The sequence below is a fragment of the Coenobita brevimanus genome, chromosome 23 (genome assembly GCF_032717465.1).
Source record: "Coenobita brevimanus isolate Jiangsu-jjx chromosome 23, ASM3271746v2, whole genome shotgun sequence".
Classification (NCBI taxonomy): Eukaryota; Metazoa; Arthropoda; class Malacostraca; order Decapoda; family Coenobitidae; genus Coenobita; species Coenobita brevimanus.
In genome coordinates, this window is record NC_136976.1 from 11603763 (window position 1) to 11629866 (window position 26104).

Consider the following 26104-nt stretch of genomic DNA (forward strand, 5'->3'; position numbering starts at 1 on the left):
CTCTCTCCCGTCTGTCTGTCTGTCTCCCCCTGTCTCTGTTCTGTCTCTGTCACTGTCTCTCTCTCTCTCTCTACCCCAGCACATCACTCACATTTACTCTCTTAGCAAACCTTTTCTCCATTCCCTCCCCATCCTCGAACAGTCTCAGGGTACCTCTAGCACTGCCCATCACTTCCACTTCAACATCACATATTCAACGTTACTGGAGTGTCTAAAAGTGGAGTATCTAGAAGCGCAGTTAGGCTAGTTGAATTTAAGATGGAAATTAGACTCTTACAGGAGGTACCAAGCATGAGTCAAATGGCCTACTGCATTTAACTTTTTTCCTCATGTTAAGAACTGACTTAATTGGACTGTCGAGGGAGGTTAGAGTTTATTTATTGTTTTATTCACCTGTCTGATGGGTTGGGATTGAAGCATCGAACGTTTTACTACTGTGACACTGACTATTTCATAATGCTGAAGTTCCCCGTGAAATCGAATATTTAGAAACAGGATTACTTCTCGTCAGCTAGTTTACGCAGATTTCACAGTGAATCACAAAAACCCCGTCTTACATTCTACTCGCCCCCGTACACACCTGCCTCAAACAAACTCGCTTCCGTACAGACCTGCCTCACACAAACTCTCCCCCGTACACATCTGCCTCATACAAACTCGTCCCCGTACACACCTGTCTCATACAAACTCGCCCCCGTACACACCTGCCTCATACAAACTCTCCTCCGTACACACATGCCACATACAAACTCACCCCCGTACACACCTGCCATATACAAACTCGCCCCCGTACACACCTGCCTCATACAAACTCGCCCCCGTACACACCTGCCTCATAAATTCGCTCCCGTACACACCTGCCTCATAAATTCGCTCCCGTACACACCTGCCTCATAAACTCGCCCCCGTACACACGTGCCTCATAAACTCACCCCCGTACACACCTGCCTCATAAACTCGCCCCTGTACACACCTGCCTCATACAAACTGCCCTCGTACACACCTGCCTCATACAAACTCGCCCCTGTGCACACCTGCCTCATACAAACGCCCCAGTACACACCTGCTTCATACAAACTCGCCCCCGTACACACCTGCCTCATACAAACTCGCCCCCGTACACACCTGCCTCATACACTCACCCCGTGCATACCTGCCTCAAACAAACTCCTCCCTGTACACACCTGCCTCGAACAAACTCGCCCCTATACATACCTGCCTCATACAAACTCACCCCCGTACACACCTGCCTCATACAGAGTCGCCCAACTTATGTCAATCGACACAATTTTTCAGCTTACCAGGAGGCAATTTCCAACAGCTAGAAGCCATACTCAGAGACAGCAGAGGCAATTAGGGGGCCTTTGATGAGGATGCTTCGGCGAATTTCAGAAGTTGGTTACATTTAATTGACTTTTGCAACAACTCTGGGCAAAAAAATGGCATCAAATTTTCATTTGTATTAATGGTAAAAAGATGAAAAATTTTGCAATAAATCTCTGTTATTTTGTTTTTATTTTTTCTGCAGGGGGTGGGGAATCTATGGACTTCAGGTTTTTGGTTCCTTGTGCTTTGCTTTAAAAAAATAAATAAATAAATAGCGAGGACTTACTGTATTGAACCATGCCAGAACGTTCTGCCGTAAGTATAGCCTATACGACTGTATTACAGAAGACAAAACGCTAAAATTATCTCTACGTTTTCTATGATTACGTGAGCATTGATGGACAGAAATGACTACTGTAGTTTGTCCACTCTAATTTGGCGGAAATTTTCATCGTTTCGCAACCAACATCCCGAAGTTCTATGGCAAAATAATGTTAAGGCGATATACGGCGTTACTTTCTTTCCCTACCACTTCCTTACTAGCGCCATATTCTGTCGTTCATGTTTTGTTACAGCTCAGCATGCAATAGAGACCAATGGTAGTATTAACTGGAATAAGCATTTTGACAAAACACATTATATGGTGAAAAATGACCAGTCTTTCTGTAGAAATAACTCTTTGACAGAGACTGTTGCCTACACATGAAATCTTTCACTACAAGAAGCCACACGAAAGCTTAATAAAATCGTCGGGAGACAACAGGAAAAAATAACTTCATCGTAAGGAAGTGGTTAATAGAGACTAAAAACCCTTGAAATTTGAGAGGCATCGTATAAAAAAAAAAGTTATTGTAGTGACAAGCCTTAAAATTAACGAACCAAATATTCTAACTCAAAATAAGTTAAAAGGAGCAGAGTGAATAAATGGCTTACCAAGGGGAATGGATCTGTCCAGAGATTGTAGGGGCTGGTGCTGCTGCCGCCTTTGTTGTTGTTGTCCGTTGGTCTCAGGCTGATGGGGGACGTTTGCAGGTAACCAAGGGCAACTACCATTACAGTTGCCATCAAGGTCCGGGGAGGTTGGCATGGTGACGCAAGGCGGCGGGTTTTCTGTCGGCACGTCATGGGAGGTCGGCATGGTGACTGAAGGCGATGGGTTTTCCTTTTTATCGTGGTACTTGTATGTGAAGTTGTTGTGCTCGCCTGGCCGGCACACCATTACTGTCAAGCGCTAATTTGAAGTCGTCTTTCACCACTGTGTATTGATTTGTGTTCTAATTATCAGCAGGCCACAGCGCAACACATAAAAAATATCACAAGGTCCATGTCATGCCAAAACTACGCAGCTCAACTTTTCCACATGACAGTACACGACCATGTAGGTTCGTCTCATCCCACTCGGACAATACTCACACAACAGCCTCTCCTGCCCATTTATTAAGTTGGCCACACTACTCCACTGTCCTGACCGAGATTTGTCCCTCCCACAATGACCTATGATTGGCTGTTGTCACCTTCCTCTTGACATGACCTCTCCCACTACCCTACCTTCAGGCGCTAAGTGGCAGGATATCATATCACACACACACACACACACACACACACACACACACACACACACACACACACTGGCTGGGGACGAGACCTCAACAATGCCTGTAGTTTTATCTCTCTGAAGCAAATCGTTAGTTCTTTTATCGCTTTAATGCGAACGAGTAAAACATTTTTGAAATTTGTTAAAGTTTGGGTAAATTTATTTACATGTTTATATACAAGCTGATTTACAACTGACTTGTGACGGTTGGTTAAAAATTATCCCATTTGCATCAGTCTTCACAATTATTGCAACAGAAACAGCGTGTGGTCGGGGTGTTACTATAGTGTGTGTGTGTGTGTGTGTGTGTGTGTGTGTGTGTGTGTGTGTGTGGGGTCCAGTAGTGTGCTAAAGCATCAGTAGATGGCGAGACACACCCCCATAGTAGCCTATAATAGTGTCCAGAGACTGTGGCTCGGTCGGTTTTGTACTGGCTTCATGCTCTGAGGACAGTGCCGTGAGTTTGAATTCTTTGACTTCTGAAACTGTGAGGAGGACATTAACAAAGTAATTAAAGTCTGTCTGAGTTCGAATTCTTTGAAACACTGAGAAGGACACTAACAAACTAATTAATGTCTGTCCGCAAACAATTAAGTATGCTGCCTACGTGATACCTCTGCCTAATACTATTATCTTCTGTTTCTCCGTCTGTATTATGTATCTGTCCTTCCCTGCTACATTATGCCATTGTCTAATACCGCTACATTAATTATATATGAAAAATGATGAGAGAATAGGCGACAAAAAGAGTGTATTTTACAATCCAAGATACTTAAAATCTTTTCAGTACGAAGATATCCTCTAGAGTGAATGAACCTCGAGTCCTTGAAACTTAATATGTCCAGTAATCTTTAGGCGAATGGGTCTTGATTTGGCAGCACCTTTCCATATGCTACCCTCCTGACGTACTGCTCTCGGGTGCCTGTCCTTTTTCACCATCTGTTTGAGTTTTTCCTTGTTGTACCCCGAATATGGTACACCTCTTTCTTTGAGAAACTTCCATAACACGTGTTTCCCCTTTCTTTGAGAAACTTCCATAACACGTGTTTTGGTAATTGTTTGCTAGTATAATGTCATATACATAATATTCACTTCTTACGGGAATGCCACTTGGGAAATCTTTACATAGTTTTACTTATCCCACCTTGTGCGAGACAACCTATTTGCTACACATGAAACCATATCAAATATGGTCACTCATAACTAACAGATAACATATTCGTTGTACTGTGGTTAGGCTGCGGGAAGGAGGACAAAGGAATGGAGGCAATATGGCGCCCTGTGGTCACGTGATCTGACCAGACCAATCACTTTATGCCTGCTGACACCTGGTGGCCTTGGCATGGCCAAACTCTCTTATATCCACTGCTCTGGGGGCATTTTTTTTTTTTTTGGTCAGACTTTGGGCATAAGCTTCACAGCCTGTTCCCAAGGGCCAGTAGTACTACATGCCATACACCTCCGCTTGTCACTAGAGACCCTATAGAGAGACTGGACAGCCGCCATTATGTGTCAACGTGTATACGTTTGGTTCGTTCGTTCGTTGAAAGATTCCCTGCACATATAATGCAGGCCGGGCCATACATTAGCCCGGTCAGTGGTGTATGGGCTGATTAAAAAACAGTAAGTGGGGAGGACAGGACCTGGGGAATGCCCAGCACACACGTCCTGTCTCCTGACTGGCTTTGTGATGTGTGTGATACGTTTGGTTCGTTCGTTCGTTGAAAGATTCCCTGCACATATAGTGCAGGCCGGGCCATACATTAGCCCGGTCAGTGGTGTATGGGCTGATTAAAAAACAGTAAGTGGGGAGGACAGGACCTGGGGAATGCCCAGCACACACGTCCTGTCTCCTGACTGGCTTTGTGGTGTGTGTGATACGTTTGGTTCGTTCGTTCGTTGAAAGATTCCCTGCACATATAGTGCAGGCCGGGCCATACATTAGTCTGGTCAGTGGTGTATGGGCTGATTAAAAAACAGTAAGTGGGGAGGACAGGACCTGGGGAATGCTCAGCACACACGTCCTGTCTCCTGACTGGCTTTGTGGTGTGTGTGATACGTTTTTTTTTTTTTTTTTTTTTTGCCTATCGACCATTGAGGCCGGAGCCCCTGGTCATTAAGGCAAATTATATACATGTATATATATTTACACACACACACACATATATATATATATATATATATATATATATATATATACATACATACATACATACACACATCCATGCATATGAACATACACACTTTCATGCACACGTACATATATATATAATAATTTTTATTTTATTATTTTTTTGTAATTTTATTTTTATCTTTTTTTATTTTTTTATTTTTTTAACCTTATATTACTTATAAACTAAAATACCTAATGTAAAGACCCTAAAACTATTCACCTAACAGACAAATCGCTAACCTATACTAAATCCTACAGAGACAAATAGCTAGACCTACACTAATGGTAAAAATACCTCGACTAACAGAACACCATCGACTGCAGATATGTAATGCCTTTCTACATGACATACCTGCACTCATCACCTGGTGACTGTCAGTCGAGGCACAACCTAATATAGGGGACATCAATATATGAAAGGGAACCAGACGAGTCAGGAACATTTCCATATACGTCAGCTGTCGTCCCTAATTAGAATAACTTAAGCCAGATAATATAATGTATTTACATAATTTGTACAAAAAATGAAGAACCTCGGCCAGCAAACCACCATCGACTGCAAGTGCCCAATACCTTTCTATATTGCACACTTACACTCATCAGCTGGCGACTGTTAGTCGAGGAACGGGGTTTAATGTAAGGGACATCTATATTAGAAATAGATCAGTGGGAGGAGGAACTATTTCAAATATGTCAACTGTCAACCCTAATTAATATTACAATATATACATATTGACCGTTGATAAAAACCACAACCACACAGTAAAAAAGTCACATCACTCTGATCAGTCCGGTCTCTCTCAAGAAAGCCATCAATTTATCAGTCATAACAATGTCCCCATCACCCAGGATGGTGGAAAGGGTGAAGGGGACGTCTGCCGCACCGCAGTAATTTATAAGTGAAGCACGTTCACGAATAAATCGCCGACAGCGCAGGATGATATGACTGATAGATAACACCGCATCACAGATGTCACAGTGCGGTGGGAAGCGTCTTTCCATATAAGGTTTCATGTGTGTTACAACGGTGGCATTAAGCCGTAATCGTGCCAACACTTTTTCTTCCAGGCGACTGGGGCGGTTGGCGGTATCCCAGTCGCCCAGGTACGGCTTACAGGTTGGAATATTTAGTCTGGTCCACTGACCTTGCCACAGAAGATTTACTGATTTCTTTCCAAGAGAGAGACTCGACCGTAGATCACGAGGAACGTCCCAAGTCTCCTCGAGCTCTACAGCCGACTTTGCAAGTAAGTCAGCCTGCTCATTGCCGTAGATACGACAATGACCAGGCACCCAGATCAGCGTGAATGACTTGTTGCATGAATGCAACTTATTAACGATGCGGCCCTGGATCTCGTGAGAGTCCGTAGTACAAGATGCAATTGCCTGAAGGTCTGATTTTGAATCTGAAAATATGACAAATGAATCATGCCTAGAATTGAGAGCATAGTCTATGGCTTTGTCAATGGCAAAAAGTTCTGAGGTAAACACAGATGTATGAGTCGGCAACCGATACCTGAGGGCACATTCAGTCGACCACACACTTGCACCCACACATTCACTCGACTTGGAGCCGTCGGTGTACAAGTGGTGGGACCCCAAGTGACGAATGATGATGTTACGAAACAAGTGGTGGACCTCCGCCTCCGGCGCCTTGGCCTTTGGTGCTGGGAGCCATGTAACATCAACAGTAAAGGTAGGTGGCTCCCAAGGCGCTATATTTTTTAACACCAACTTGTCACAGTCACTGGGGTCCACACCTAGCTCCTGAGTCAGTAATTGGAGGCTAACGGCAAGTGGCCGACGCACCCCCTGCAGAAGGTGGTGGTATTGACGCAGGGGGGTACAGGCCACATTGCCGATATTACTTTTTCTAAATGTCCTTACACTATAGGACAAGGCCAGGTGGTCACGGCGAATACGGAGGGGAGGCACATTCGCCTCCACTTCCATACGAGCCACACGGGTACATCGGACGGCTCCAAGACACATTCGCAAACATTTATTCTGTAACACATCCAATCCTTTCAGCGTGGCATCGGATGCCGAGCCATACACCTGTGCGCCATAGTCTAGCTTTGATCGAATAAGGGACTTATACACCATTAATAAAGATTTTCTGTCGGCACCCCAGGTAGTACCCGCTAGGTTCTTGAGGACATTTAACGGTTTATCACAACGAGCAAGCAAAGTATTAACGTGAAATTTAAAATTCATTCTTCGATCAAAATGTATTCCTAAAAATTTTACAGAATTTTGAAAAGGTACCCCTATCATGAATTCTTTATTGGCAAATGCCTCTGCAATACAATGCTCCAAATTCATTAAATGATCTAGTGAACTTCTGTCTTTACGGAAGCCACATTGTTGATCATTTAACAAATTCTTCGACTCTAAAACAAAAAGAAGCCTATTGTTAACCATACGTTCCATGACCTTACATAGACAAGAAGTCAACACAATAGGACGAAATGAAGTGGGATTCATAAGACGACCAGCCTCTTTGGGTATCGGTATGACGTGCGCAAAGTGCCATGAGTTTGGGAACGTTCAAGACGCCCAAATCTCATTGTACAATGCTAACATCTTAATCAGGTTGTCCTGATTAAGATGCTGGATCATACCGTACGTGATGGTGTCTGGTCCAGGGCTGGTGTCTTTACAGGATTTAAGGGCAAGGAGCAGTTCATCTAGCGTAAACTCTTGGTTGTACGGGGAGTCTACGTCTTCTGTGGCAAAGTCTAATATCTGTAGCTCAGCCGTGCGTTTATGATGTTGAAAACGCGGGTCATAATTAGCTTAGCTACTTACATGAGAAAAACTCCTGGCGAGGATAATAGCAACGTCCACGGGCTCGTCATAGGTGGTGTTATTCACCTGCAAGGTGGTGACAGGGAAGTATGGGCGTTTATTATTTAATAATCTTATAGTGGACCAGACTTTATGTAAAGGTGTTGTACGAGTCACTGTGGACACAAAGGACCGCCAGGAGTCACGTTTAGCCCTTCTTATTATTCTCCTTGCCTCAGCCCGTGCCTGTTTGTATGCAATAAAATTTTCCTCAGTGGGCTGACTATCAAAAATCCTGTATCTCCTATTGCGTTTTCTTAATGCTTGTAGGCAATCCGGCGTCCACCAATGTGCTCTATGCCTCGCATGAACTGTAGAAGTCTTGGGAATAGCAGCCTCAGCTGCGTGTAATATGGATTGGGTTATATTTTCGACCTTAACATCTATGGTCTCCCCAGATATATCTAAATTGGCGATCCTTGAGAAGGATCCCCAATCTGCTTTCTTATAGTTAAATTTTGGAGGTGGAGGGTCCGAAACGATGTCGCGTGTATAAGAAAGACAGATGGGTAAATGATCACTTCCCAAGGAGTCGTCATAAGGATTCCATAAAAAATCTTGATGTATACCAGGGGAGGCCAAAGATAAGTCAATGGCCGAAAAGTTACCAGTACGATCATCTACACGGGACCCTCTACCATCGTTCAGAAGACAGAGGTTGGACTGTAGTATTAGGTCGGCTACTTGCTCCCCACGACCATCAATCCTCAAGCTACCCCATTGATAGTGATGGGCGTTAAAATCGCCCAACACTAACTTATTTCCAGGCAGATGTTCCACTAGTGAATTTAAAGCATCACTATCAATGGGGCCATGTGGAGGACAGTACAGAGAGCAAATAGACAGATACGTGTTATTAAATTTTACTCTGCACGCGACCACTTCCAGAGTAGAATTTAGACTCACTTCCGTTTGTGGGTGTGATTTGTGTGTGTAAATGGCAACTCCGTGACCTTCATATCTTCTATACGAGTGGTAGTGTTTGAACTGTGGAGGATCAGGGTGATCCTCCAGGCGCGTCTCCTGTAAACAAACAACGTCTGGCCTGTGTATAGAAAGCAAGATTGCTATATTGTGTAACTTATTCCCAATACCTCTACAGTTCCACTGTAGTATAGTGAATGCGGCGGTTTAAGATTTACGAAGGGGGCCAGTGTGTTTAGTTTTTTCATGCCCCCCGCGACCAGGCGAGTGGCTACCGGGGGACCTTTCCCGGTGCTTGCTGACGGAAACCTCCATATTATCGGCAATAACATGGCTCCCAGATTCCACCGAGGAAGAGCTATTCTTCCTCTCCCTCGCTGGGCTAGGAGCAGGGAGAACATGAGGACGTGGCTTTGAAAGGGTGGTGAAGTTATGTTTTACAGTCTTGTCAGGCTTCGATTTAGGCTTAACTGACTGAGAAGCAGCAGCAGCCTGTGAGTATGATGAAGCTTTAGGGAGGTCAGTTAGAGAGTTGGATCGTACAGGAGGTTTAGAGGTGGAGGTGGAGGTAGAGTGAGTGACTTGATTAACAAGCACGAGATCAGTCTGCGTCTCCACAGTGCACATCACAGGGCGGGACATCACTGCCAAAGCATAGGACCTATTTGGTGTGGGAGTTGCATGCAACTCCTTCACCTTTTTCCTTGCTTCGTAGAAAGAGATGCCCTCAGTCGCCTTCACCACACAGACCTCTTTCTCCTCCTTCCACTTGGGACAATCCCTAGAGGAAGTGAAGTGAGCACCCTTGCAGTGAAAGCAGCTGACACCCTCCGATGTGCAATGGTCAGCATCATGACCTTGCGTTGCGCACTTGCCACAGACTGATTGAGAAGCCCGACAAGACTTTTCATGATGTCCATATAACTGACATCGTAAACAACGAAGTGGGTTAGGGATGTATGTCTTGACGTTAACAATTTCATACCCCACCTTGATATGGGTTGGGAGAGTCACTTTACCGAAAGTCAATATAACCGTTGCCGTTTTCGTCCTCCTGCCCTCGGAAAATCTCGTGATGAAACGGGCTTCAATTACATCTTCATGAGCAAATTCACGTACGATGTCGTCCTCTTCCATGACCATGAGGTCCCAGCAAGTGATGACTCCCTTGCAGGAATTCATGGAGTGAGGGATCGTCAGCACAACATCATAGCAATGGAATTTGCTCATCTTCATCAAATCCTTAACCTGGGACGAATTTGCAGTCTTTACTAGGAGATCTCCACTAGCAAGTTTTTTTTACCTGTTCTACCTCTCCTGCACATCCATCAATCACCTTCTTGATAATGAAGGGATTGAGGCTGGACAGGGGAGTAGAACCAACTGCGTGCAACAAAACAAAACTCGCATTTTTTACATTAATGTCTAGCAAAGGGCGTGTCCGAGGCCGTTCAGTCTGGGGGTAGTTATTCCGTGAGACAGTCGGGGGTCGGTCAGGACTACCTCCCCCCCTGAAGGAGGGGGAGGCAGCAGTGGCGTCCGCCATAGTGACCACTTCCCCCTAAAGGGGGAAGTGGGAAGAAGGAGAAAACACAAACAAGGGACAAAAAAACCAGGACAACACACCTATGGCTAAGATTGCCCTCTCAAACCACTCGAGGGAGGCCCGACCGTGTTACTTCACACCCCAGAGCGATCAGTGGGGGGGACCCTCCGTGGGCGAGTAAGCAAAGGTAATCTTAGTAAATAGATATAGACACTTACTATATCTCTAGCAAGGGTAGGGAGGAAAATTAATACTAGCTATCCTAAGTGTCACCAGAAGGGTGAAAAAAAAAAAAGCTAATGCCGGTGAGGCAGCCCTGAAAACTAGAGGAGAGCCAGAAAAACACGTCTAAACTCTCCGCGACCATGCATCAAAGTCCCGATACGTTTTTTTTTTTTTTTTTTTTTTTTTTTTTTTTAAATTATTTTTTGCCTATCGACCATTGAGGCCGAAGCCTCTGATCATTAAGGAAAATATATATATATGTATATATATTGACACATATATACATATATATACAAACATATATATATACATACATACATACATACACACATCCATGCATATGAACATACACACTTTCATGCACACGTACATATATATATAATAATTTTTATTTTATTATTTTTTTGTAGTTTTATTTTTATTTATTTTTTATATTTTTAACCTTATATTACTTATAAACAAAATACCTAATCGATACGTTTGGGTCGCTCTTGCGTTCATATACTGTAGAGACCACTGGCGCGTTGCTAGATACCACCAGTCAGTTAACTATTGTTCACGTATTATTGACGGTTTTTGAATATTTTTAATTCTGTTTTTGCACTAGGTGTTGTCTTTAATATATAAAGATGCAACAATATGATATATTCCTCTATACATTACGTAGGATAATATCCAAGCATATAAAGATGAGTGAGTGAGTTTGCAGACGACGTTAGATACATGAATACCGAGTGTTTACATAATCATTTTGCCTAGCTAACAGCTTAACACTAGTAGTGCTCCAGTACCTGGCCCTGAAGCGATAGCAAGAAATCCCATAGTAGATAATCACTCTATATAGGTTGCTGTTTGTTGAAAATCCTTAACTTAGACTTCTAACTGGAATATGAGGCCATCAATCTTAGTGTCTTACCTCGCGGCAAAACACGAAGTCCAGCTTCTCATCCAATGTATTTTACTTCCATTTTATTTGTGAAAATATCCAGTTTCCTTAACACTGTCTTCTTCAGTGTTTAAATGTCGTTCGCTTAGCATGGATGTAAAGAGAAGGTTGTATGAGGGTGTTGTGGTACCGACTGCGTTATATGGGGCTGAAACACGGAATATGGGTGTAGCAGGGAGGAAAAGTTTGAATGTAATGGAGATGAGGTGTCTGAGGAGTATGTGTGGAGTGATGCGTATGGATTGGATGCGAAATGATGAAGTGCGAAGAACTAGAGTTGTTCGAGAGATGGCTGGTAGAGTTGAGCAGAGGGTGTTGCGATGGTTTGGGCATATGGAGAGAATGGATAATGAGCGATTGGTGAAAAAGATAACTAGATCTGATGTGAGAGATGTAAGGCTGAGAGGAAGACCACGAATAGGATGGATGGACAGTGTGAAGAGAGCGTTGGATGCGAGAGGGATGTCTGTTGAGCAAGGAAGAGTGGCTGTGCGTGACAGAAATAAATGGAGAGAAATTGTGAATGAATAAGTGATGACGCAGCCCTGAGGGGATATTCTCCCGCATTTGGTCTGATCAGCTAGTCAGGTCAGGTGCGGGTAAGGGGATGGGTCTGTTATGATGTGGCAGGGGTAAACCAGTTCTACTGTCGGGCCCTGCTGCGGATGTCACTGATTGCATTGCGCAGTTGACCCTTGTGCGGTGTGGTGCGGTGAGGATCTGTCCGTTCTCCCCTTTGGGGCTAAGATGCGAATGAATGTGTTTGAATGGATGAGTAAATGGGGAGTGTGTCGTCCTGTCTCGGCTACCTCCCTTTCCTTGGGGGAAGCAGCCTAGGTATATATTTAGATAGATATTACAGTATGGCAAATCTTTTTATTACTGGGAAAACTACACAAAATGAATATACCTAACCTAGCAAAGTCGATGATTGTCGCTGGCAGACCAGTTCGCTCTTTCGATCTTATTATCCCGTATTTTCCTTCTTCTTGGATCTCCAGGGAATCAGAAAAGACGCATATGTGGTCCAGTTCTGTTTGTACATCCATATGCAGCACAACCAACCATATTTACAGGCAAAAAAGTACCAGCAACACAGCACATCACGTCTTATTTAGCACCAACCAACAGTCTGATTTGTCAACATTACCATTCGGCACTAATGACGGTTTTTACGGAAGCAATCAAATACAATAGATATGTAGGGATTTATATTTAACATAAATCTTCATTTGTTCAAATAAGGACTAAACCTTATAATTAAAATGACATCTTGTTAGGCAATTAGTCACATTCCTCAGTAGGTGGCGAGATATACTCTATGACAAATCTGCAGACAGACTTCTTGACGTTGGACCCATCATGGCGCCCATGAAATCCAACCAATCAGCGAGCAGCAGAAGCTATTGGCTGTTCAATCTCTCTTTCTATAGAGGTCTATCTCCCAGTCGGTACAACAGGACTTTGATGCATGGTCGTGGGGAGTTCGGACGTGTTTTTCTGGCTCTCCTCTAGCTTTCAGGGCTGCCTCACTGGCATTAGTTTTGTAAATAAAGCGATTAAGAGTTAGGTTAGCTAGTACTAATTCTCCTCCCAGCCCTTTAGAGATATAGTAAGTGTCTATATCTGTTTCCTGAGATTGCCTTTGCTTACTCACCTCTGGAGTGTACCCCCCACTGATCGCTCTGGGGTGTGAGTTATACACGGGCGCGTCCTCCCGAGAGTGGTTTGAGAGGGTAATCTCAGGCTAGGTGTGTCTTTCCCAGGTACCTTGTCCCTTGCTTGTTTTTCTCCTTCTTCCCACTTCCCCCGTGAGGGGGAAGTGGTTGCTATGACGGACGCCCCTACTGCCTCCCCCCCCTTCAGGGCGGGAGGTGGTCCTGACGAAAGTAGGAACGACCGGACTGACCACCCCCAGACTGACGGACGCCAGACTCGAGCCCCACTTGATATCCCAGTAGCAAATGCGACCTACGTCACCATCCATGCGCTAGGTTCCACTCCCCTGTCCAGTCTCAATCCCTTCCTTATCAAGAAGGTGATTGACCACTGTGCGGGAGAAGTCGAACAACTTGCTAATGGAGATCTCCTGGTCAAAACTGTAAACTCGGCACAAGTAAAGGATTTGTTGAAACTGCGCAAATTCCATTGTTACGATGTCGAAGCCAAAATCCCAGTCTCCATGAATTCTTGCAAGGGTGTTGTCACTTGCAGGGATCTCATGGTGATGAGCGAGGACGAGATCGTAAGTGAATTGGCGCAGCAAGATGTCATAGAGGCTAAATTCATAACTCGCTACTCGGAAGGCATAAGGACGAAGACAGCAACTATCATCTTGACGTTTGCCAAATCTTCTCTTCCTAATGAAATAAAAGTTGGTAACGAAATTATTCACGTTCGGCCGTACATCCCTAACTCTTTGCGTTGCCTGAAATGCCAACTGTATGGGCATGGTACAAAGACTTGTCGGGCTTCCCAGCCAGTGTGCGGCAAGTGTGCAAGCCAGGGTCATGATGCGGAAAGTTGCACATCAGAGACAGTACGTTGCTTTCACTGCAAGGGTACTCACTCCACTTCCTCTAGGGATTGTCCCAAGTGGAAGGAGGAGAAGGAAGTCTGCACAGTGAAGGCAACTGAGGGTATTTCCTACTACGAAGCTAGGAAAAAGGTGAAGGAGTTGCATGCAACTCCCACGCCGAATAGGTCCTATGCTTCGGCGGTAATATCCCGTCCTGTGATGTGCTCTGTCGAGACGCAGACTGACCCTGTCTTTCTCCCTCCTGCCGCTCACAGTACATCTCCATCTCGACCTCCTGTCCGTTCCAACTCTCTCACTGACATCCCTAAAGCTTCAACTTACTCTCAGGCTGCTGCTGCCTCTCCATCAGTACGGCCTAAAACGAAGCCTGACAAGCCTACTAAGAATAACATGACCACCCTCACGAAACAGTCACGTCCTCATGTCCTTCCGGTTCCTACTCCAGCGAGGGAGAGAAAGGTTAGCTCTTCCTCGGGGGAGGCTGGGAACCTAGTTATTGATGATAATATGGAGGTTTCCATTAACAAGCACCGGGATAGGTCCCCCGGTAGTCGCTCGCCTGCCGGCGGGCGACAAAAAAAGACAAAGCACACTGGCCCCCAACGAAAATCTTAAACCGTCGCTTTCACTGTATTACAGTGGAATTGTCGAAGTATTGGGAATAAGTTACAAAATATAGTAATCTTGCTTTCTATACACAGGCCAGACGTTGTTTGTTTACAGGAGACACGCCTGGAGGATCGTCCTGATCCTCCACAGTTCAAACACTACCACTCGTATAGAAGATATGAAGGTCACGGAGTTGCCATTTACACACACAAATCACACCCACAAACGGAAGTGATTCTAAATTCTACTCTGGAAGCTGTCGCGTGCAGAGTAAAATTTAATAACACGTATCTGTCTATTTGCTCTCTGTACTGTCCTCCACATGGCCCCATTGATAGTGATGCTTTAAATTCACTAGTGGAACATCTCCCTGGAAATAAGTTAGTGTTGGGCGATTTTAACGCCCATCACTATCAATGGGGTAGCTTGAGGATTGATGGTCGTGGGGAGCAAGTAGCTGACCTAATACTACAGTCCAACCTCTGTCTTCTGAACGATGGTAGAGCGACTCGTGTAGATGATCGTACTGGTAACTTTTCGGCCATTGACTTATCTTTGGCCTCCCCTGGTATACATCAAGATCTCTCTTGGGACCCTTACAACGACTCCTTGGGAAGTGATCATTTACCCATCTGTCTTTCTTATACACGCGACATCATTTCGGACCCTCCACCTCCAAAATTTAACTATAAGAAAGCAGATTGGGGATCCTTCTCAAGGATCGCCAATTTAGATATATCTGGGGAGACCATAGATGTTAAGGTCGAAAATATAACCCAATCCATATTACACGCAGCTGAGGCTGCTATTCCCAAGACTTCTACAGTTCATGCGAAGCATAGAGCACATTGGTGGACGCCGGATTGCCGACAAGCATTAAGAAAACGCAATAGGAGATACAGGATTTTTGATAGTCAGCCCACTGAGAAAAATTTTATTGCATACAAACAGGCACGGGCTGAGGCAAGGAGAATAATAAGGGCCAAACGTGACTCCAGGCGGTCCTTTGTGTCCACGGTGACTCGCACAACACCATTACGTAAAGTCTGGTCCACCAAAAGAATATTAAATAATAAAGGCCCATATTTCCCCATTACCACCTTGCAAGTAAATAATAACATCTATGACAAGCCCGTGGACGTTGCTAACATCCTCGCCAGGAGTTTTTCTCATGTAAGTAGCTCAGCCAATTATGACCCGCGTTTCCAACATCATAAACGCACGGCTGAGCTACAGATATTAGACTTTGCCACAGAAGACGTAAACTCCCCGTACAACCAAGAGTTTACGCTAGATGAACTGCTCCTTGCCCTTAAATCCTGTAAAGACACCAGCCCTGGACCAGACACCATCACGTACGGTATGATCCAGCATCTTAATCAGGACAACCTGATTAAGATGTTAGCATTGTACAATGAGATTTGGGCGTCTCGAACGTTCCCAAACTCATGGCACTTTGCGCACGTCATACTGATACCCAAAGAGGCTGGTCGTCTTATGAATCCCACTTCATTTCGTCCTATTGTGTTGACTTCTTGTCTATGTAAGGTCATGGAACGAATGGTTAACAATAGGCTTCTTTTTGTTTTAGAGTCGAAGAATTTGTTAAATGATCAACAATGTGGCTTCCGTAAATACAGAAGTTCACTAGATCATTTAATGAATTTGGAGCATTGTATTGCAGAGGCATTTGCCAATAAAGAATTCATGATAGGGGTGTTCTTGGACATCCATAAAGCCTATGACATGACATGGCGACACGGTATATTAATGAAGCTCTATGCTTATGGTTTAAGAGGAAATTTGCCTGTTTTATTTCAAATTTCTTAAGGGACAGAACTTTCTCTGTCAAATTGCCCCGTAACGTAACATCGGATATATTTATCCAGGAAAACGGGGTGCCGCAGGGAAGTGTGCTTAGTCCTACTTTATTTAGTATTATGATCAATGATATTCTGTCATCAGCTCCCATCCCGAGGAATCTTAAATACTCACTCTAAGCTGACGATTGTGCAATATGGCACTCTTCCCGTAATGCACAATTTTCGGCTGGGCGGATTCAAGCAGCCCTTGACTCCGTCCACCAATGGGCCTTGCAGTGGGGATTTAAGTTTTCCGTACGTAAGTGTGCCGCTATAGTTTTCACTAATCGTAACGTACCTAATTTGTGCTTAACTTTAGATAATCAGGCGGTACCTTTTCAAAATTCTGTAAAATTTTTAGGAATACATTTTGATCGTAGAATGAATTTTAAACTTCACGTTAATACTTTGCTTGCTCGTTGTGATAAACCGTTAAATGTCCTCAAGTACCTAGCGGGTACTACCTGGGGTGCCGACAGAAAATCTTTATTAATGGTGTATAAGTCCCTTATTCGATCAAAGCTAGACTATGGCGCACAGGTGTATGGCTCGGCATCTGATGCCACGCTGAAAGGATTGGATGTGTTACAGAATAAATGCTTGCGAATGTGTCTTGGAGCTGTACGGTGTGCCTGTGTGGCTCGTATGGAAGTGGAGGCGAATGTGCCTCCCCTCCGTATTCGCCGTGACCACCTGGCCTTGTCCTACGGCATAAGGACATTAAGAAAAAGTAATATCGGCAATGTGGCCTGTACCCCCCTGCGTCAATACCACCACCTTCTGCGGGGGGTGCGTCGGCCACTTGCCGCTCGCCTCCACTTACTGACTCAGGAGCTTGATGTGGACCCCAGTGACTGTGACAAGTTGGTGCTTAAAAATATAGCGCCTTGGGAGCCACCCGGCTTTACAGTCGATGTTACATGGCTCCCAGCACCAAAGGCCAAGGCGCCGGAGGCGAGGTCCACCACTTGTTTCGTAACATCATTGTTCGTCACTTGGGGTCCCATCAATTGTACACCGACGGCTCCAAGTCGAGTGAATGTGTGGGTGCAAGTGTGTGGTCGACTGAATGTGCCCTCAGGTATCGGTTGCCGACTCATACATCTGTGTTTACTTCAGAACTTTTTGCTATTGACAAAGCCATAGACTGTGCTCTCAATTCTAGACATGACTCATTTGTCATATTTTCAGATTCAAAATCAGCCCTTCAGGCAATTGCATCTTGCACTACGGACTCTCATGAGATCCAGGGCCGCATCGTTAATAAGTTGCATTCATGCAACAAGTCATTCACGCTGATCTGGGTGCCTGGTCATTGTCGTATCTACGGCAATGAGCAGGCTGACTTACTTGCAAAGTCGGCTGTAGAGCTCGAGGAGACTTGGGACGTTCCTCGTGATCTACGGTCGAGTCTATCTCTCGGAAAGAAATCAATAAATCTTCTGTGGCAAGGTCAGTGGACCAGACTAAATATTCCAACTTGTAAGCCGTACCTGGGCGACTGGGATACTGCCAACCGTCCCAGTCGCCTAGAAGAAAAAGTGTTGGCACGGTTACGGCTTAATGCCACCATTGTAACCCACATAAAACCATATATGGAAAGACGCTTCCCACCGCACTGTGACATCTGTAATGCGGTGTTATCTATTAGTCATATCCTGCGCTGTCGGCGATTTATTCGTGAACGCGCTTCACTTATAAATTACTGCGGCGCAGTAGACGCCCCCTTCACCCTTTCCACCATCCTGGGTGATGGGGACATTGTTATGACTGATAAATTGATGGCTTTCTTGAGAGAGACCGGACTGATCAGAGTGATGTGACTTTTTTACTGTGTGGTTATGGTTTTTATCAACGGTAAATATGTATATCTTGTAATATTAATTAGGATTGACAGTTGACATATTTTAAATAGTTCCTCCTCCCACCGATCTATTTCTAATATAGATGTCCCCTACATTAAGCCAAGTTCCTCGCCTGACAGTCACCAGATGATGAGTGCAAGTGTGCAATATAGGAAGGTATTGGGCACTTGCAGTCGATGGTGGTCTGCTGGGCGAGGTTCTTCACTTTTTGTACAAATTATGTAAATACATTATATTATCTGGCTTAAGTTATTCTAATTAGGGACGACAGCTGACGTATATGGAAATGTTCCTGACTCGTCTGGTTCCCTTTCATATATTGATGTCCCCTATATTAGGTTGTGCCTCGACTGACAGTCACCAGGTGATGAGTGCAGGTATGTAATGTAGAAAGGCATTACATATCTGTAGTCGATGGTGTTCTGTTAGTCGAGGTATTTTTACCATTAGTGTAGGTCTAGCTATTTGTCTCTGTAAGATTTAGTATAGGTTAGCGATTTGTCTGTTAGGTGATTAGTTTTAGGGTCTTTAGATTAGTTTTCCTTTATAATATAAGGTATAAAAAATAAAAAAAACAAGAAAAAATTAAAAAAATAAAAATACAAAAAAAATAAATAAATAAATAAGATTTAAATTATTATATATATATGTACGTTTGGATGAAAGTGTGTCTGTATGTATGCATGGAAGTGTGTGTGTTTGTGTGTATGTATGTGTATATATATGTTTGTATATATATGTATATATGTTTGAATGTATATACATATATATATCTATACACGGCCTTAATAACCAGGGGCTTCGGCCCCAATGGTTGATAGGCCGGGAAAAAAAAAAAAAAAAAATCTTTCTATAAGGTCTCTACTTGTCACCACTTCGGCATTAACACTCACCGTCCGTACTGAATATATATTAGGGCTGTCTGATACAGGACTGATGTACTGGTATTACCGTGGGTATTTTTACATGTCGGCGGGACTTCTGGTAGATCAGTAAAGTCTACTTTATGAAATTAAAACCCTTAAGCTGTTCCTTGCCCCAGCCAGGAATCAAACCTATTTAGGACTAAAGGCCACCTCTGCAGATTCAGCCACCGCCTTCCCCCTATCTTCTTGATGATGATGATGATGATAATAATAATAATAATAATAATAATAAATTAAAAACATTCTTAAACTTTACGGCTCACTCTCAGCTGAATAAAATTAGGCTTTAGCTGAAATAGAATAACTGATTTATCCCGACCATGAGAGGGATAATGAGGTATGCAGAACAATGTGTGACTAAAGTGGTCAGAGTAATGCAAGTGTTTGTAGGGGTGACTCACAGGTGAAAGGAGTGAGGGCGAAGAGACGTGTGGAGGGAATGAGGAGAGTATTCTGGAGGGGTGGGAGAGGAGGAGAAGGCAGGGTTGGAAGAGGAGGGGAAGAACAGGTGCAGGAAGTAAGAGAGAGAGAGAGAGAGAGAGAGAGAGAGAGAGAGAGAGGAGATGAAGGGAGAGATGGAAGGATTAGAGGATTGTCAGGTGAAGATGAGAATGTTCGCAAGCTCCCCAAAATTGCCAGTCTTCACCTGATCACTTGATTTGAAAAATAAAAACGTGATCAACTAAACTACTGTTTTGTAAGCGTTTCCTATATCACATTGTTTAGAAGCTTAATTTGATGAACATATTTACTCAAATGACATGAGGAAAAGAAGCGTCAGTATGACACAGTTGAAGGGAATCACTAAACTGAAACTAATATACTGTCCAAACCTCGGGACAAATACATTATTGTTAGTAGATTAAAAGTGATTATTCACATTCTCAGCCAAGTCTTTTAATATGATTTTAATCAAATAAAGTTTTCAGACATATACATCTATATATAATACAACCATGAAGTCGTTGGCTGCAAAATAATCACAGGAATCAGATGAAGATTACTGTACAGGCACACGCCCTCGTCATGTTTTGTTGTAATCCTGGAAACATCGGTACTTGCGATTTCGGTCGGCGGCTTCGTCTTTGCATGTTTTCGGTTTCTCAAATTAGTTTTTTTTTTTTCTTTAACTAATAGTTTGTAGCCTACATGCTCTTCAGCAATTGCCAGATGAAACATTAATCTCTGAACACTAAACGATAGATGTTTCGAATTAAACATGCAGCGAGACTTCTGATATCATGTGATGAATGCTAACGGACCAAATGTCGTTTCATGCATTCTGATAACTTTTCTGCAGTATTATACTTAGTAAATCATAGATAGAAAACTGGTACAATAACCACTGATTACAGTGTTGAATAATTTATGTATTCTTCATCACTATATATCATGGAAGGGATTTTAGAAAATATACGACAGAGCGAACCGCAAGTAGTTCCTAATTAAATTACCCGACGGTCCCTGGCAACTCCCGGGTTTGTGAACTCTTCCGTTGGAGGTGTGTGTGTTAAAAAATGGAGGCATGCTTAGAGTAGGTAAATACTGATCAGTAAAAGTTATGCAGTAAGGATACTGACAACCGAAGAGAATACCTTATCTGAATTTCCCTCTTCCCCCCCCCTCTCTCTCTCTCTCTCTCTCCATTTAGTTCTGACTTGCAATTATAAACTAAAAAACGTATCTGTATCAATAGTTAAAATGGCACTATAGTCTGACTCGCGCCCGTTTCCGGCTGTGGTGTGGCCCGCACCTGTGTACAGTGTTGCCACGTTTTCTATACCGTTATCTCTCTCTCTCTCTTTCTCTCTCTCTCTCTCTCTCTCTCTCTCTCTCTCTCTCTCTCTCTCTCTCTCTCTCTCTGGCGGGAGATGTGAGCCACCCTGAGTACTTTTGATTCTTTTATAAGTTGTTTATAATTGTGCTTTCATTTGTTATTTTGGTTTTGTTGTATTTAGTGATATTTATCATTTTTTGTATACGGAGACAGATGACCCGTTATTGCAGTACCATGATTGATTTTCATTCATTCATTCTCTTTCCCCTTCCTCCATCTCTCTCTCTCCACACCACCCCTGAGGTCAAGGCCACCGACTGGGTGTGGAAGTGTTGCCGCTCGCGAGTGAATAATGTGTTTTTTTTTTTTACTTCAGTATTGGCATATGGCTACTATTTTGTCCTACATATTAGCTTATGATTATAAATGTGATTATTCCTCGCCCTTAAAATTACGGTAAAAGCCAGTAAATGTGAGCATTTTTCCCTAGCAACACCTGTACAAGCTATCCTTGTGTCTATGGAGGGGTACGTACTTTATCTTAAGCCAGACTGGGTGTGTCAGTGCTGCCACTCACAAGAATTATATGAATTATTTCTTTTACTTTGGATATTGGCATATTTCTTCTTTTTTCAGGCTCATTCTCTTATATCCATAACTGTAATATTATTACCCACCCTAAAACTATGCTAAAAAACATTAAAAGTGACTACAATTTCTTTTAGCAACACTGTACAATATGTATGCCATGTTTCTGTGTTACTGTATAAATATTTTATGCATAATAAGATTACTGTTGATTCATCCATCAAAATACACAAGTGTAAGTTTTATTGATCTGAATTTATCGAATTTGTGATGCCTTGAACATAAATAGCTTCCGTTTCACATCGCAAGTTGGGGACACGTGGCACCATTGTACACAGGTGTGGGCCACACCACAGCCGCAAACGGGCGCGAGTCCGACTATAATCTGTATCAATAGACAGAATGACACTACTTCTGGCATTCATGCCGTTCTTAGTGTTCAGTGTTATCATTATCATCGTTCTTACGGTCACAGCATACTTTTAGCATTATCTCCATCGTTGTCATCACACGTAACATTATTATGGTTACTAATATACCCAACATCGCCACTGTGGTTATCTTTCTCCCCATCATTCATTATCATTGGGGGAGGTGGTGGCTGAATCGGTAAGCAGGCGGCCTGCAGTCCTAATGGACCTAGGATCTAATCCCTGCTGGGGCAGGGAACAGTTTAAGGACTTGAATTTCATACAAGCAGACCTTACTGATCTACCAGAAGAGCCGCTGACATGTAAAATAAACCCCACTAATACCACCGCACCAGTCCTGTATAAGACAGCCCTTGGATGTATTTAGTATGGACGGTGGGTGTAATCGCCGAAGTGGTGACATGTGGAGGTGTGTAGGAGGATTACTGGGTCTTGGAATAGGCCCTGAAGCCTTTGCCTAGAGTTGGACATTAAAAAAAAAAAAAAAAAAAATCACTACCATCATCATGACAACTGCCCCGCCGACCATGACCCTTTCTGTTCTCTGGGGTCACTTGGCAGCTCTCCCCACTTTGCCTTTGTCATCTCACCCCCACCCCACCTTCTGCTCCCTAGGCAATATGGATGCTGAGAAGAGAAGCTGAGAAATTAGCCATAGGACCAAGCTTGCTAAGTCAAATATCCAAGGCAGAGTGAACTGCATGAAGTATAATGTAGCAGGCAGACAGAAAAGATTTCATGTTATAGCGTTCCCAGATTAGTAGCATTGTCCACATTTCCCTCCATTGCATTACGCCTGACTACCGCAAGATGCATCACTTAACTGGTTGCATCACCATGATCATCACCAGCATCAGCTGCAAGGGGGGTCACTGATGCTCAAAAGCTTCTCTACTTTTTTTTTTTCCCACTGTGGCACACATTTCGTGAACGATATATATATATATATATATATATATATATACCTAGGCTGCTTCCCCCAGGGAAAGGGAGGTAGCCGAGACAGGACGACTCACTCTCCATTTACTCATCCATTCAAACACATTCATTCGCATCTTAGCTCCAAAGGGGAGAACGGACAGATCCTCACCGCATCACACCGCACAAGGGTCAACTGAGCAATGCAACCAGTGACATCCGCGGCAGGGCCCGACAGCAGAACTGGTTTACCCCTGCCACATCATAACAGACCCATCCCCTTACCCGCACCTGACCTGACTAGCTGATCAGACCAAATGCGGGAGAATATCCCCTCAGGGCTGCGTCATCACTTATTCATTCACAATTTCTCTCCATTTATTTCTGTCACGCACAGCCACTCTTCCTTGCTCAAAAAACATCCCTCTGGCATCCAGCGCTCTCTTCACACTGTCCATCCATCCTATTCGTGGTCTTCCTCTCAGCCTTACACCTCTCACATCAGATCTAGTTATCTTTTTCACCAATCGCTCATTATCCATTCTCTCCATATGCCCAAACCATTGCAACACCCTCTGCTCAACTCTACCAGCCATCTCCCGAACAACTCCAGTTCTCCTTCACACTTCATCATTTCGCACTCGATCCATACGCGTCACTCCACACATACTCCTCAGACATCTCATCTCCATTACATTCAAACTTTTCCTCTCTGCTACACCCATATTCCATGTTTCAGCCCCATATAATGCAGTCGGTACCACAACACCCTCATACAGTCTTCTCTTTACATCCATTCTAAGCGAACGACATTTAAACACTTTTTTCATTCCTCCCAGTACCTTTCCTACTTCATTTATTCTAAACTTCACTTCTGCATCTATTCTTCCATCCACAGCAACATGTGACCCTAGATATTTAAAACAATCTACCTCCTCAAGCAACTCACCATTCAAAATTATATTCATCCCCCTACCATCTATCAACCTCGTACACTTCATCACTTTACTCTTATTCTCATTTACTTTCAATTTCCTCCTTTCACACACCCTTCCAAACTCCTCTACCAACTGTCTCAATCTCTCCTCTGAATCAGTCACCAGTGCAGTATCATCTGCAAACAGCAGCTGCTTCAGATTCCACTCTCCTCCATCAACATTTACCAGACTCAGACCACCTAAAAACTCTTGCATTCACCTCCCTATATATATATATATATATATATATATATATATATATATATATATATATATATATATATATATATATACACACACACACACACACACACACACACAAACATTAACTAAATACTGGCATACTTTTAGCAGCTTCTCAGAACCTCATAAATACCTCCTCCTCCTCCATACAATTCTTTCCTCACCGTGCAATGTGCATCGTCTGTCAGCTTCGTGTGTAAATGATCCAAGTGTCATCATCTCCATTAGTTTTGCAGTATGTTCAACAGTCAATCCACATCTAAAGTTCTCACCCGCCAAATGGATTAATAGTAATGAACCTTAATGAACCCTTTATCCTCTTAATACATGTGGTCCATCCCAAAGCAGCCGCAGAATCCTCCTACTTATCCCCGTCCTGATGTCAACTATTAAAGTATTAACTTCTTGGCGGCTGGAGGGTCTCTGTTTACCGGTCAAATAAATATCCTCATTTATTGCTCCCGAGAGACGGCGGCGCAGCTGTGTGTGTGTGTGTGTGTGTGTGTGTGTGTGAGAGAGAGAGAGAGAGAGAGAGAGAGAGAGAGAGAGAGAGAGAGAGAGAGAGAGAGAGAGAGAGAGAAAGGTAGGGGGGGAGTTATAGCAGTGATCCGCAGAGGGGGTAGGTGTTTAGCTGGAGGACTGGCCAACAACTTATAAGCTTAACCTTTTTAATACGATGACCTACATTTACTCCTGTTTTAGGTACCGCAGTAAGGAGATGAATTCACGAACGAAGTGTAGAAGAAACTTGTGTGAAAATTCTAGAAGATACTTTACATACAGGATCATCCATTAACGCCAAAACGACAACCAGGGAATACCCAAAAGGAAAGGTGTTAACATAAGAACATAAGAAGAGAGGATAACTGCAGTAGGCCGGTTGGCCCATGCTAGGCAGCTCCTAGAAGAGTAACTTAACTACTAGAATGAGATAAGGATAGCAAAGAAGAAGACAAGGAGACATTATTCCACCAAGATTATTAAGTGAATGCCTATAGTGAGTGTTTTGAGAATTTTAGCTTGGGATGAGAAATTAATTAACACTACGGTGAGCGATTAAACAGTGTTGGATTTGGAAAGAACACAATCCTTTTCATCGCAATAGGGGAAGAACTAAAAGAATTTATAGCTACCTGAACAATGAACGTCTGAAGATAGGCTTGGAAACAAATATTAATAAGACATAAATGATTTTCAAAAGACATGTTCATTCCCTTCCAGTAAAAAGAGATGGAGAACTAGAACGTGTTGAAGGGCAGACAGTTCAGACAGACGCAATTCACAACAAAATCAAGCGGAGAATGGGCATGGGATGGAGGATATGCGTTTGTCGTTATACTATACGGTTATATACTGTAATCAATATGTTCTTCCTGTAAAATTTTCTGGATCGGAAATATATAATCCTTGGAACATTTAGCTTTGGTGTGCTCAGAAAGGAATGGGAGGATTATGTTAGATGTCATATATATATATATATATATATATATATATATATATATATATATAGAGAGAGAGAGAGAGAGAGAGAGAGAGAGAGAGAGAGAGAGAGCGCTTCCCGGACGAGGAAGTAGACGATAGTAGAGGATATGTACACTAGAGTTATAAAGCGGAAATCGACGTGGGCAGGTTATCTCCTTCGTAGAATAGATGACAGATAACCAGTGTACCTGTCTGGCAACCCAAAAATAAAATGAGAGGAAGAGACAGAGCAAGATGGTAAAGTGAGATTGCGAGATTTGCTGAGATTATAGGAAGCAGGCTAATAGTCAATAGGTCAGAGTG

General features: G+C 43.3%; 1 protein-coding gene across 1 annotated transcript in view; it reads right to left on the minus strand.

The window, feature by feature from the left end:
- Window positions 1-3268: 3268 nt before the first annotated feature.
- The window catches only part of LOC145392646 (uncharacterized), a 30862-nt gene continuing 8026 nt past the window's right edge, over window positions 3269-26104 (minus strand). Inside the window, exon 2 of the mRNA XM_080266969.1 lies at window positions 3269-3405. Coding sequence (XP_080123095.1) covers window positions 3269-3405 — 137 coding nt within the window. The remainder of the gene's footprint in view (window positions 3406-26104) is intronic.